This window comes from Ascaphus truei, chromosome 6 (assembly GCF_040206685.1).
Source record: "Ascaphus truei isolate aAscTru1 chromosome 6, aAscTru1.hap1, whole genome shotgun sequence".
Classification (NCBI taxonomy): Eukaryota; Metazoa; Chordata; class Amphibia; order Anura; family Ascaphidae; genus Ascaphus; species Ascaphus truei.
Genome location: NC_134488.1, coordinates 107,123,189 through 107,137,940, shown reverse-complemented (window position 1 = coordinate 107,137,940; position 14,752 = coordinate 107,123,189). Strand labels below are relative to the sequence as shown.

The following is a 14,752-nucleotide window of genomic DNA, read 5'->3' as shown; positions in this document are numbered from 1 at the left end:
GGCTATTGTGTACCGAGGGGGAGTAGTTGTGTGGGTGGGCATGGAAGTGTGTGTGTGTGTGGGGGTGGGGTTGGAACAATGTGTGGGGAGGGGGGGAGTGGAATTGTGTGTGGTTAGTAGGGTGGGAGCAGTGAGAGAGAAGTGGTCAGCGAGTGAATGAGAGAAGGGAGGGAGAGGAGAGAGGAGGGAAGGTGGGGGAGTGAGTGTAAAACAGGGGAAATAGAGGTGGGTGAGAGATTGAGGTGGTGTGTAAGAGAAAGAGGGGAGCCTCGCAAAGCCATAGAAGGGGGGGGCCACAGTGGAAACTCTAGTCCTGCGCCTCGGAAAAGCTGTTGGCGGCCCTGCAACCATTTATCCTCCTATTAAATCAGGAGAGACAACCAAACGACTATTTTTTAAGTAAAAAATAAAAAAAAAATGACACTCCCGAATAACTAATAATTGAAGCAGAGATCTGTGGAGTGTTAAGGTATAAAAAGGAAGGTCCTGTGTGAGGAACAGAGGCTTTTTTAGAGGCAACATGGGCACTAAAATAGCGGATTCTAGACAATATTCTGAACTCTTACTCGTTGTTTGCATCGTGTTTACATTGATATACCAGCTGCAGTTATATGCATGTCAAAATGGAAAGGGCAATTCCGTGCACAGGCCCTGTCCATCTGTGCTTTGTACAGCTCTACTTTGGATCACACGGTTATATGGCCACTAACATTCATGTCATGTAAAATGCGACAAACAGAAGTGCTACTGTGCTGACCCAGCACAACCCCCACACAGGCATGTTAGCATGGACGGCGTCAGCTTCTTACAGGTGAAGTTTACAAGCACTTGCTTACTGCAGAGATGACGTTTAGCAAATCCGTATTAACTACCCCGTTAAAGGCTTTGGGAGAGCATTCACCTGGAGTACGCGGAAGAAGGTCGCCCGCGCAGCTGGTCAATTTCCAACTGCATCCTGTCAATCTCAACCACTAGCTGCTCCTGGGAAATTCATTTGGAACAAAGTGTTAGCTCGGGTGCAAAGTAGTGACAGAGGGTTTTTTTTTGGATAAGCCAGCAAGCACCCTGTTCATGTGAAGACACGGAGGAGTCTCCAAACATTGCCAACATGTACTTAATGCACTGCCGATTACCTACACATTCATACAAACCTGTGTATGAAAGCTTGCAGTCTTTCTAGATAATCCCAGTACTTATCATACAGGCGCAACAGGACATATCTGTAAAGAAGGTGGTTCCCATACAAACCTTATTGAGTAGGAGTTCGTCCTGCAGCTTTTTCATGTTAGCTATCTCTTCAGAGAGAGTGTTCTGAGAGAAAGGAAGCAAGCAAAAGGAGAGAGAAGAACAGCTGTGAGCAGACTAAAATGCCTTGCTGAGCAGTCTATGGCCCCAGCTAGTTTTGAAGCAGTAGAATACGAGTGGGGCAACTCCAGTCCTCAAGGGCCACCAACAGGACAGGTTTTAAGGATATCCCTGCTTCAGCACAGGTGGTTCAATCAGTGGCTCAAATCGAAGACTGAGCCTCCTGTGCTGAAGTATGGATACCCTGAAAACCTGACCTGTTGGTGGCCTTTAAGTACTGGAGTTGCCCACCCCTGCATCAGAAGGTTGACCAGAGATAGGAGTGAAGTGTAAGAGGTCAAGAGAGTCAAAGGAGCAAAGTATTTAATCAATGTTAGTTCAAAGTTACCACATCACAGGAGCTCCTCCAATTCTACTCTGCAGCAGTGTGCTATTTCCTGCTGTATTGGACGGCAACTTCCAATGCATTAAAAAACAAAGCCACTAACACATTGGTGTTAACGATATTACAAGCATCCCCCCCCCCCCCAACCCTCTCCCCAAAGTATTTATTTATTTATTTATAAAATATTTTACCAGGAAGTAATACATTGAGAGTTACCTCTCGTTTTCAAGTATGTCCTGGGCACAGAGTAAGACAAATAATACATGGTTACAAATACAGTTACATAAATGAGCAGGGTATATATTATATACAAGACATTGCGCGCACTGTTAAAGATAATATATACATCTAAAATGAGTTCATTTCGTTGCTTTTATTCTCAAAGAGAGCTTCTGAACGGATTTGCCCGCTCCATTGCATATTTACCGATGATAAAAAATGATAATTGCAATAATATGTTATAATGTTGATGGGCCTGTGTGCTCTTTGCAGAGGCGACCTGCTTCGCTGTAGTGCCCCAGAAAAGTACTGTATGCCTTTATTTGTTCCTTTGTTTTCCTGAGGTGTAAATATGACCCGCACTTTTCCTCACAGAAAGCCCTGTTTCTGTTGTCTGGTTTAAATGCATGTTCTTGCCAGCGCCAGAGGAAAGGTCTCCTTTAATTAAGCTAGTATGTGGTTTACAAACAGAAAACCGGATGGGTAAATACTCTCTGCTCTATCATCTTATTAAACCATTTAATTACACAACAACATTAAATAAAAGTCCAGAGTGATGAGTGCCAGCATCCAGTGCCAGAGGAACTGGATAATCCAGAAACCAATGTACTGTAAGAGGAGCTCTCAGGCAACATTTGGAATTGAAGGACCTCATCTGATATGGTAACTTTGAACTAACATTGATCAAATGCTTTACTCTCTGAAGGGTTGAGACACGTACCTTCTCCTCCAGGGCTCCCATCCTTTCCTTAAGATGCAGCTGGAGCCTTTCATTTGACTCAGACAGAAGTTTATCAACAGTCTCAGAGAGGCGCTTGTTGTGCTCATCATTCATCTTCTCCCTCTGGCGGGCCTGCACAAGATAGCATGGTCTCAGCACACACACAATAGGGTGACTTAAGCCACTAAGGAATTCATGGTATCAATACACAGAAAGCCAATGGCCATGTAAAAACCTGTGTGGCGTCTGCCAAGGATACTCATCTTTACACTTTGTTATGCCTTGCATATCCTAGCCAGGGTAATGTTTATAGCATGGAACCCACATTAAAAAGGTAACGAATGAATGGATATGTCTGTGTTCTCACAGGGTTATCAGGAAGGTAAGATGGGGGAGTAATAATAGCCCTCCCATGTTTAGGCCACTTACCCTTTGCAGCTCCTGGTTCTTTTCCTCAAGCTGAGCTTCCAGCTGCCTTAGTCTCTCCTCAAAGTTCCCATGCCTCTCCTCTGCCTGGGCACATGCACACAGCGGGTAAGTCAGTGCAAAGGATAAAAGGAAACACAGGCATGTGAGGTATAGGTGATCTGGGGCTGCTACTCAACTGAGGCATTTATTAGGAAAGTGATGACAGTACCAAGATCTAACGTGAGATAGGAGGGGGTGATAACATCAAAAGCACATTCATTCAAACACAGATATATCTGTATCTACATGTATGTAATGTGTACACACACAATATACATGTGTGTGTGTGTGTGTGTGTATATATATACACACACACACACACACACACACACATACATATGTACACTGTAGGTGCTACACTGCTAATCAGGAAAAGAGCAGAGCGTGCCTTGTCTGACTATAAAGAGGGAGTTTTCTGAGAGCTTTATGTAGACACGTGTCCCTTTTCATGTAAGGCTTCGTGCATGAGAGCTGTGTGGACTCCCTCCCCACTACCCCCACCGAGCTCTCTGATTAAGCAACTTGTAAGTATAGCTACCTTGCTGAGAGCAGCCACTCTCTGTGCCAGCTGAGCCTCAATCTCAGGGAGAGTCTCCGCCTTCTGCAGGGTCTGCTGCAATTTCTGCTTGGCGTCCTCCAGCCACTCCTGTAGCTGCCGGTTCTTCTCCTCGCTCTGCGGTAAGTGTCACAAGTCAGCAAAGCTGAAGATGAATGGTCAATAACCAGCAAAAGCACAGCCCTGGGACTCAACCCATAAATCCATAGTGGTTGGCAGAGACCCTTTGCAATACCTTCTAATGTACAATTCCTATTATTTCCCTTTCGGCGAACATGTCTTGATCAATAGCACAGAGCTCAGAGGCAATAACTCAGAAGGTCACAATCCCTGGATAATGACCCAGAACCCACAGTTCCAGGTCACAGACCAGTATCCTTATACCAGAGACCTATATCCACACACAAGGGCACAATGTCAACGGAAAGCTTAAAAAAAAAAACCTTTCCTGCCACTTTAAATAAACTACGTTATGTAGTACAAATTTACCTTAAACATCCCCAAACACTATTTATTTAATAAAGTCTACCTCCGAATTACCCTGAAAGATAAGCCCATGCCAGATTTACCATGTATGATGTAAGGGGGCTTCGAGCCCAATGCAACCCATACAGTAGAGTCACTATGTAGGGATATCTACACTGATGGGGGATAAAGCAAGGGGAGGGCAGGAGAGCAAATTATATGATTTAGATGGATGAAAGTGCATTGCCCTACTCAGTATTGCTCACCAAGCCAGTATGTTAAATGTCATGCCCTTCAACGTGAGCCATTGGTATATCCTGCATCCCCCTCTGCGTCTGATCTTGAGCAAAAGTAGAAGCTACGGAAACAATACCTTGCGACACACCTCATGTCTTATAAGCAAGAGTGAGGAGAAGGAGGAAGGGAGGACCTTTACCTGTCTGTATAGGGACTCCTTGCTGGCAAGCTCATTTTCCAGCTTGTCATTGACATCATGGAGTGACGTAGCTTCTCTCTGCGCGCTTAGGTAGCGCTTCTCTAGGGTGGTGATACGTTCTTCCATATCCTCCCTTTGTGCCAGAGCCTGCCATGAGAGCAACGGGCAAAGGAAGGATTCAGGTACAAGACAAAGCACCCATACAGCAAGTGAAAAGTGTGGCAATGCCGTGGTCGTGCATTGGCGAGATGGATTAGGAGTGCGTGTGGCTGTCTGAATACAGGAAGTAAATGGAATCCAGAAACATCATAGATATCAATTGCAAGTTACTCTGTCCATAAAAGTGCAGCCAGTGTTTCAGGTGAATGCGCCCATGAACATGACCGCAGAGAGAAACACTGTCTGCTGCATACAGCTCCATCCAGATCTGCCTAGCAAGATCGGTCCCACTTCAGGAAGGCTCTAATTATGTGTCTGTTGTCAGACTTTAAAAGACAAGGAGAAAACTGTTGCTACTCTTCCTGCCTCTGCCAGGTAAGTGGGTAACAAACTAACGAACAGATCCATTTCTTTTCGACATAAGTTGTTGTAGTGCAACTACATTCTTAATCTATTCTTTCTGTGGCTGCACGACATGATCAGAATTACTTGAACACCCCCGATTAATAATTACATGGTTTTCTGGATGATTTTACAAGAATGATTATTGAATTAAATACGATTTTGTCATTTTCAGGTAATAACTAAACTTCTGTTAGCACAAGCGAGGGTCTTTTACAACCCACTCAGTGGCACATTATTAATGAAAGCCCTTCTAAAAGAGATAGGGTTAGTGCAGGCAGGGCCGGCGCAAGGGTTTCATGCGCTCAAGGCGAAACTTAAAATTTGCACCCCAAAAATAAAATACCGTTGCATAGCTATCAGAGCTGCAGGGGGGTGCGACTGCACCCCAGCGCGATGCAAAATAAAAATAATAGGGCGCCAAAAATCCGGACAAAAAAAGAAAAATAATTTAAAAAAAAGATAAATAAATAAAATACGCCCCTAGGACCTTTGCGTCATAGGCGACCGCCTAAGATCGCCTAATGGACGGGCCGGCCCTCAGGGAAGCGCAATAATTTAGTTGCTTGTTAGTTAAATCCTAATATACTGTATTGGGCATGGAAACACATTAAGATATTAACGCCGACTCACCTCCTTTACATCGCGTTGCAACTTGGCGCTGACCTCCTCTGACTTTATGAGGTCCTTCTGGGCGATATTGAGCTCCTCCTCCAGTTCGGCCATTTGCCGGCACATCATTGTTAGCCGTTCTTTCAGCTGGCACAGCTCCAGCCTCTGCTTCTCGAGCGTCTCCTCCAGCTCCGACTCGCGACCTCCGTGCAACTCCAGGTGAGAGGAGCCATTTAGGATGGCCTAGAACGAAGGCGTAGCTCAGTTATAGGAGGCCACCTGTTGCCGTGTGCGTAGGTCGCTGCTGTTTGTAGTTACTCCTTTGTGTGGATGTGCGAAGATGCTATTTTGTTCTTGATATACTAAATGTGAATCCAAATGTTGATTTCCCAATAATGAATAAGAAAGTAATCATTCTATGCTTAAATAGTTGATCCCTTTCTAAATAATTGAATTCTTATGTTGATGCATGCATAGACCTTCTAAAGTGCAAGCACCCATTTTCTTAAAAAAAAGTTTGGGGCTCTTTATTATAACATTATAACAACATGGATCTATTTGAAACTCATTGAATTACCCATAGAAGCCAGAAATTGGTGATTGATATGTAGAACGTGTCCCTTTTTTACCAGCAGCAGGCAGTATGTCACCATATCAGTGACATCAACAAAAAGAACATTTTGGCTATTAATCTCAGTGCCCAGAATGCTACCCTGTGACTGGCATACAGATGCTCAGGGAAAAAAAACCTCTTACTATGCCTTTCTCCTATTCTTTCACCACAACTTCAGCTTGTACCCTCCCCGCAAAAATGAACCCCAGTTGTGCTCTTACAGAGCTCAGCGAGTCTCCATCTTTATTGCTGTCGTCAATTCCTGATCGTTTTCTTGCTAGCTGTTCCCGAAGCGAAAGAGACTGGAACACAAGAGAAAAAAAGTGTTGCGACCTTTTCCGCATACACTACAGAAGCGCCTTAATGACAAATGTACAGCGAATGCACCCGCGCATGCGCGGCTAACTTACCTCCTGACTGGACATTTCCAGTTCTTCCTCCAGCACCGCCACCCTCTCCAGGGCCACCCGAAGCCGCTCCCGCACCTGGTACAGAGAAACGGCGCAACCGTCAGGCGAGTGCTGTCCGAGAGCCCAATCACAGGCACACACAGTTGGAGTCTCCAAATGTAGACAACGCTGCACGTACATCCTAGGTTTTCTCAGGGGCTCAAATCTCACGTCGTAGTAATAATGTGATAAACGGCGGAGTCATAAAGCAAGTTTTAGAAAATCACAATGGTTGGCATCCATTTGTCACCAAGATACTAGGTCCTTTGACAAGGAGTTGTGTGACGGTAATGAAAAAGGAAAAATACAGGCACTGCGCACAGATGTTCAAAAGAAGTTCAAATGTAACTTTTAAGCAGGATCCCTCTCCAAATAACCATCTTCAACTAGATTTTTTTTTCTTTTCTTTCTACAGCACATACCCAAAAGGTTCATCCATATTGCTATGAGAAGGGGGTCACTTGGAAGAATACGTTTTGTTTATATAACCCAGCCAATGAATGTCATGCGGTGTACAGTATAAGGATAGACTGATTGAACAATACAGAGACAATCAGTCATGAGAATTGTAGATTTAATTGTGGTACCTAAAACACAAGCATACCGCTACTAGCCAAGGCGAATATACTTAACATTTTTTTTAACTTATAAGCGCTCTCTGCCAAAACCGGTGTTCATACCAAAAATCTCATTGCTATATAATGCAGACAAAACACTAATCAACATTAAAGTCTTTCTATATGTGAATCACTGACTGTGGAATTTATGGCATGTCATCAAGTCACACAACAGTTCCCCATATAATTAAAAACAAACTTTTTTTTATGGAGAGCAATCAGTTTAGCTCGGTATATAGAACCACATTAGAGAAAATCTAAACTAGTTTCTACTATAAGAACTTACAACAATCCCATTCCATCAGGCTAAAATCACCAAACCCTTCTCTTATTTGACTGTATGGTGACTTTATAATGCCCCCTTGAATGTCCTTGGTATTCTAACAGCAAGCCTATGAGCATCTACTTGATATATAACTTGCTTTGGGTAGAACCAGAGGGGTCATACTCTTTACCTTCTCATCCAGGGCCTTGTGATGCTCAAAGAGCGACTTCAAGGCCTTCAACACCTCTACTTCACTGGAGACACCGGCGGGTGACTGAGCCTGCCGCTTCACCACTGTCATTCTGAGAGACCGCTCGTGCCGTGACACCAAACACTCTAAGTGCTCCAGCAGCAACTGAGGACGCGAGGAGAGGGCGAGTGTCAGGGGGAGAGAATGATGTCAACGGAGAAAGAAAATGTGAACATCAAGAGCCAAGGGACAGAGAGAAGAGCAAATCAATAAATATATCCCTGAAGATTTTATGAGGCAAACAGAAAATGGGCGCTTTTATAACTTCACAATGGTAAAAGAGCAGATATGGACATTAGAGTGCTGTGCAGGTCCAATAAATGCTGCTACGTATACAGATTTTAATTAGCATCAATTAGACTGTAAGCTCCTCTGAGCAGGGACTCCTCTTCCTTAATGTTACTTTTATGTCTAGAGCACTTATTCCCATGATCTGTTATTTATTTGATTACCCCATGTATTACTACTGTGAAGCGCTATGTACATTAATGGCGCTATATAAATAAAGACATACAATTTGATTATCTCTGGGATAATTCTACTCTCTTGCGTCAAAATTATTCATACTGTAATATCACATTTTAATCTGAGCAGACCAAACAGAAGATTGTCACAATGGTTATGTGTGTGGTTTCCAAAACCAAAGTATCCACAGTTAACACCAACAGCAGAACTTTACTGGTGTGATCTCTGTTAATATTTGGAAGTGCTGAGAATCAGTAGGATCCCCCATGGGCAGTCAACAGCAATTCCTGAAGAGCTACCATTAGTCTTCTGGGGTCTTCGAACACATTTTTACCCATAATGTTTGTCATGTTTGCGAACACCAACTACTTTGTAATACAGAATAAATGACTGGGCTCAAACCGATGATCCCAAATGGACAAAACAGCTGAGTACAGTAAGTCTACCGATTCTGTAGTTCCTCGTCCCAGGCTTTGCTAAACAAGGCACAAGCAATATGGAACCCATGTAAATAAAAATGGATAGGAAGCTAAAAGTGACATGTCCAGTGTGCGCATTTTCATGCCACTACCCAGAATCCTTGTGTGCCGTTTAACCACTGTATGGTACGTGACAACGGGTTGAATAAAGCAGGTTTGGCGGACCCGTGGAAGACATACTGTACATACATGAAATGTGTTCATATTTGAGGTCTTCATTCCCAAAATAAAAGGTTGAACGGTCCGGATTAAAGTGTGTTGTCATACTTGGTTATGATTTACTTAGCACCATGATTATATTTAACGTGAGGCAAGATGTCCCAAAAACACAGTACGACTTCAAATATTACTATTCACGCTCTCTAATCTCATTAGCAGCTCTGGAAAATGACAATGCGTAAAGACGAAGATACTTCAACACCCCTGTCAAGGCGACTTCACAACTCCTGGAGATTTGGTTTGTTTTAGTCCAAAAGACCTTTACATGAATGTCATGTTATCTGGAGCTGTATAATCCCAGCTATGATTTCTAACAATTTGTAGCGCAATTTATATCGAGACAAGTTACAAATCCAGGCATTATCACAGGTGACCGCACGACCAGACAACAAAATACACATTTTTGTTCCTGTAACCCAGGGATGGCCAACGCCAGTCCTCAAGAGCCACTTATAAGACAGGTATCAGGGACATCCCTGCTTCAGCACAGTTGGCTCAATCAGTGGCTCAGTCAACAACTAAGCCACTGGTTGAGCCATCTGTGCTGAAGCAGGGATAATCCTAATACCTGACCTGTTGGTGGCCCTTGAGGACTGCGGTTGGCTACCCCTGTCTCTTAACCTGTTCAGTGCCAGGCGGCCTGCAACACATTTACATTTGGCATAATCTTGTGTCTACAGTACTTAGCTGCAGGACCATTTAGCCCTGCAGGGGTTAACAAGCCATGTTGCGCAGTACACATGTATCCCTTCCTTTCCTATTTACACTGCATTACCACAACCATTTGCACATAAATCTTTGCAGGATTTTTACCACTTCTAACGTATTCACATTTCACTCCGGCAGAACAGTAATGTCGGTTTTATGAACTTTTTATAAGTGTTTTGATTATCTGTGTTCCCTCCAATAATTATATTTGTAAAAGGGACTTTGCAATGCTTAGTAACCCATGACAGAATGGGTTAAAATAACTACCAAAGCAGCCGAAGTCCTGTATCTAAGACGGTTCATATGGGTCAGATCTTTAGAGCTATTTTGGTGGGAGAACTCAGGGGAACTAAAATCCTGGCACCTTTTTGCTACGGATCAACATGAAATCCCATAGAGTGATAATGAAATGATTAGAGATGGTTCTGGAATACCGACGAGGAGGAATATAAAATGCCCTTTCTATCACATTTCCTTAATTAAAGCTCAGTTATTTAGTGTCGTTTAGATATACACTTTTCTTTTCATTGGGGCACCTGTAATTACAAAAGTACCCCACTGGCTTTAGATTAATGTAATGCCAATAGATGTACGGAGGAGACTCTGCCAGCTTTTCAGAGACTACACCAATTCCTGTTCTTGGGTGAAACAAATACTGGGACCCCCTTGTAAATGAACTACCTACATTACTATGTGTTTAGGTTGGCCATAGAAAAGGACACCAAATTACCTTTTGTTTCCATGTCTGGTTATGGATACACCACATCTGTACAAACTCGTTATTCTCATCTTTCTACATCATCTGCCGTCTAGTTATTTTATTGGTATTCACCATGGTAATTTAACTGCGTGATAATACTCATAAGTCCACTGGGAGCATATTCAGTCTTATTAAAAAAATATATTATATTGTAAAACAATTTATTGATGGAATCAAAAACGTTTTACATTGTCATTTTTGTAAAATGTGAATGTTGTTTATTTGCTTTGGGTCTGACAAATGTAATCTAATCTGATATATATTGTGCTACATAAGCTCCAACAGGTTTAACTGGTGAATGGCAACATAATTACTTTGCCAACAAAGAACAAAAACATAAAGGCGGACAAATTACCTACAGAGGCAAAACAGGCTCGTCATAAAAGAGATGACGTGAAAGTCGTAAAAAGTCTCCAAAGCATTTGGTCACCATGCAAACATTGACACTTTCAACAATTATTTTAAAATGCCCATACTTGTTTGACTTTTTATTTTATTTTTAAAGGTGCCAATCACCCATTAAATGTGTCACTGCCTTTAGCTTGCTTTGATCCCAAAGCATACTTTCCCAATGTATATATGCCCACATACTGTATGTAGATTAATGTGTGTGTGCATGCATGTGCGTGCGTGTGTGTGTGTGCATGCATGTGCAGCAGTCTTTTCTGTACTCTCCGCAGCGATGTGTTGGGATATATTGGGATAATCGGTGACAACACTGCCATTGAACCCTACAACACCTCTGACATTCTGTACCAGCAAAGTTAATAAAAGCTTCCCACTCACTTGCCAGTTTAGTTGGTGTTAATATGATATGTTCTAATCAGAGACTGTATTATTAAACTGTGAAGCGTACAGATACTGCAGTGTAGTACTGTGTACGGTTTCCACATTTACTGAAAAGCACAGAATAATCTGCAAGAGCAAAACTCTCCTCTTCAACCAACAACTGCTGCATTAACCACTTCAATGTGTTATCGGCCTCGCGGCCACTGAAAACAAAAGCTATTGTGCTTTTAACCACTACACTCCAGAGCATGTCAACACTTTGCTGCCAGCTACTCCAAAGGTGATGAGAGAGGAGGAAAGGTTGGCTCCTGCCCTCCTCCTTACTGAGAACCTTCCCTTACTCCCCACCTCTCTCCATGCCCTTTAAGAAGCACTCCTTCTCCTATCTCCTTACTCACCCGAGTGTTGTTCCTCTCTGCCTTCAGCTCTGAGATCTCCTCCTCTCTCTCTAGCAACTGCTCCCGACACAGGTTCAACTCCTTAGTGAGAGCGGCGAACTCCTGTAAAAAGGAAGAGCGTGTGTAAGAGATGCTGGCAGAGTAGAAAGAAAGAGTGTGACAGCGATTCCAATAGACAGCCTTACATAAGTGTAGATTTCAGGAACACTCATCTCATACCCACGTAGCTGCTGAGTGTGGGTTGCAGTAATCTTTCTGCCTACAGATTCTCCCTCAGTCTGTGCAATATATAATTTGTTTGATGACCAAACGCAGACCTCCGTTATTTAATTTTTTTTTAATTATAAATATTTGGAAGTAAAATATATATGTGTGTCTGCCCTGCTTGAAAGTACTAAATAAAAACGGCGTTTAAAAGAAACTCGTGCATGGGGAAAAAAGTGAATTTTCTGCCAATTGCAAGAAGGTGAGGAAGGGATCTGAGAGCGAGATACAAGACCATTCTGAGCACACAGCCTGCTTTGTGTAACGTGGGTCCCAGAAGGCCCCCGGGGGAGTTGGTGAAAGGTTTGCAGAGACCCCTGTGAGCACACTGCTTGCTTTGTGTAACCTGGGACTTGCTAAGGTTCACAGTGTTTTCCTTTTCATTCCATATTTTGGGAGAGGAGGGGCAACAAACATTTTGCATAAATGTAGGACATATGCCTCTGTGCGAGCACATTAACATGTACTTTGGATTCTGGTTTCCTGGTAATTATTTGTGTTGTATTTTAGGTTTGCTGTGCAGTTGAATGTAGCACATATAGCAGGATTGCCATGTATGTGCATGGAGGACAGCGCAGCTAACAGCAATACAGTATGGGAAGTGTGCATTCAGACAGTAGGCAGGATTCACATTCACAATTCCCCTTCCGCTGTCGTCTTTTCACCGAATCCATGACAATCATGTTAATTTTCCGGACATTTGTCCAACCCCAACTAGATTGTAAGCTCCTTGGGGCAAGAATCTTATTGTCTCGGTATTTCTGACCATATATGTACTCTTGTCATACAATGTTATTGTCCTCCCTCTCACATTGTACTGCAGAAAATGTTAGCGCCATACAAAGAAAAGATAATAATAGTGCTGCCGGCCCTTCTTGCAGCTGCATTGGCGCCTTTATAAGTTTGTGATGCAGTTTTGTCTGCCTCCCACTGCAGAGGCCAGCACCTTCATGCTAAGGTCCACCTCTCTCTATACACACACACAGGTTTTAATCCAAAGTTTTTTAAATGTGCATTCATTCTTAAAAGCAAATGTTAAACTAGGAGTGGGCAACTCCAGTCCTCAAGGGCCACCATGAGGTCAGGTTTTCAGGATATCCCTGCTTCAGCACAGGTGGCTCCATTGAAGACTGTGCTGAAGCTGGGACTGGTTGAGCCACCAGTGCTGAAGCTGGGATATCCTTAACACCTGACCTGTTGGTGGCACCATGGGGACTAGGGTTGCCACACCCCTGTGTTAAACCCACTCGCCCATGTCCAGTGCAATGTATAAAATCCCTCACACCACTTTCTATCCTGTACATAAAGAATGAAAGAAAGGAATTCTGAATTCATTCAATACAAACTTTATTTATACGTCAAGTGAGGTGACGACGACAATAAAAAGTAGGTGTGTTTATTACGGAGAGTGAACAGCAGAGGATTGCTCCATAAACCCCAGTAGTTCTTATGCCATTAAACCAGCCATTCATGACTCTCTATTAGTATGATCATGCCGTGTGGTTTGTTTTATAACTTAAGTGTAAAAATACTTATGGGCCACGTCGCTCCTGTAACCCTTCAATGTACCACCCACGGAATCTAAATTAACTACACTGTGCTCTTAAATCAACTTAGAGGGTGTATTAAACTATAATCATGTTCTGCAAGTCATCCTATAAACTAGTACTCAAGCCAGATTAAATATATTAACCTTTAAAATAATTAATATTTTTTTTTTGCGTAGGACGTATAAGATATTTTAAAATCAGAATAGTCGAGTTGTAATAGCTTCACAAAATAATGTGTTTTAATGCTTTTAGTATTACCTACAACTGTTAAAGGATATGTTATATACAGAACTGTGATATGTTTGTTGTTTAATGGTAATGTTTAATGGTAAATCCAAAATGGAGTCTGGGTTGTAACTTTTGCCATGCATGAGGGAGACCCTTCTTTTCGCGTAACATATACCTTCGAGCATACTTAAACCATGTCTTTAGTTTCCTAAATAAAAACATGGAAAACAAAAACTACAACAATTAACATTTATATATATATAAAAAAAATTACATTATCATTATAATTAGGAGCAGCTTTCAACTCCTCAGTGTTCAAAGTCAAAGATCTTGAGACAATGTGAATATGATATATGTTGCTTGCTGGGCAGATTACTTGTTCTAGATACTATAATTTTAGGTATAGAAATTTAGGTAATGGTGACAGACACCATAGCAATCCAAGCTGGTGAAAAGTATATACTGTATACATAGGATGACCAGATTTACAAAAGTAAAAACCGGGACACATGAATTTTTTTTTTATAAAACAAATGATATCACCAACTGCGCCCCTTCTCCTTTGTCTCTCTACCCCGCTCTGTCCCCCCTTCTTTCACACACACCCCTTTCTCTCACCCTCCCCCCATATCCCTCTATTCTCGTTCTCCCCACCCTTACATTCTCATTCCACCCTTCCCTGTCTCTCTCTCCCCCATTCTCTCTCTTTCCCCCCCTCCCCCCATTCTATCTCCCCCATTCTCTCTCTCTCTCCCTCCCCTCATTCTCCCTCTCCCCCCATTCTCTCTCCCCCCTCTCTCTCCTCCCCTCTCTCACCTCCCCTCTCTCTCTTCCCCCCTCTCTCTCTCCCCACATTCTCTCGCTCTCTCTCCCAATTCTCTCCCTCTCTCCCCCATTCTCTCCCCCCCTCCCCTCCCTCTCTCCCCCCCTCTCATTCTGTGTCTCTCCTCCATTTTCTGTCTCTCTCCCC

General features: G+C 42.8%; 1 protein-coding gene across 5 annotated transcripts in view; it reads right to left on the bottom strand.

Moving 5' to 3' along the window:
- The window catches only part of PPFIA3 (PPFI scaffold protein A3), a 70,867-nt gene that overhangs the window by 31,285 nt on the left and 24,830 nt on the right, over positions 1 to 14,752 (bottom strand). For 4 of the 5 annotated variants that reach the window (XM_075605637.1, XM_075605636.1, XM_075605639.1 and 1 more), the window contains 11 exons: positions 11,741 to 11,842; positions 7,863 to 8,027; positions 6,752 to 6,826; positions 6,563 to 6,643; positions 5,750 to 5,971; positions 4,556 to 4,702; positions 3,637 to 3,771; positions 3,060 to 3,143; positions 2,631 to 2,762; positions 1,249 to 1,311; positions 902 to 981 (listed from right to left, as the gene is read on the bottom strand). In XM_075605637.1, the coding sequence (XP_075461752.1) occupies positions 902 to 981; positions 1,249 to 1,311; positions 2,631 to 2,762; positions 3,060 to 3,143; positions 3,637 to 3,771; positions 4,556 to 4,702; positions 5,750 to 5,971; positions 6,563 to 6,643; positions 6,752 to 6,826; positions 7,863 to 8,027; positions 11,741 to 11,842 (1,286 nt within the window). The remainder of the gene's footprint in view (positions 1 to 901; positions 982 to 1,248; positions 1,312 to 2,630; positions 2,763 to 3,059; positions 3,144 to 3,636; positions 3,772 to 4,555; positions 4,703 to 5,749; positions 5,972 to 6,562; positions 6,644 to 6,751; positions 6,827 to 7,862; positions 8,028 to 11,740; positions 11,843 to 14,752) is intronic. The other variant, XM_075605640.1, reaches the window with a different exon arrangement.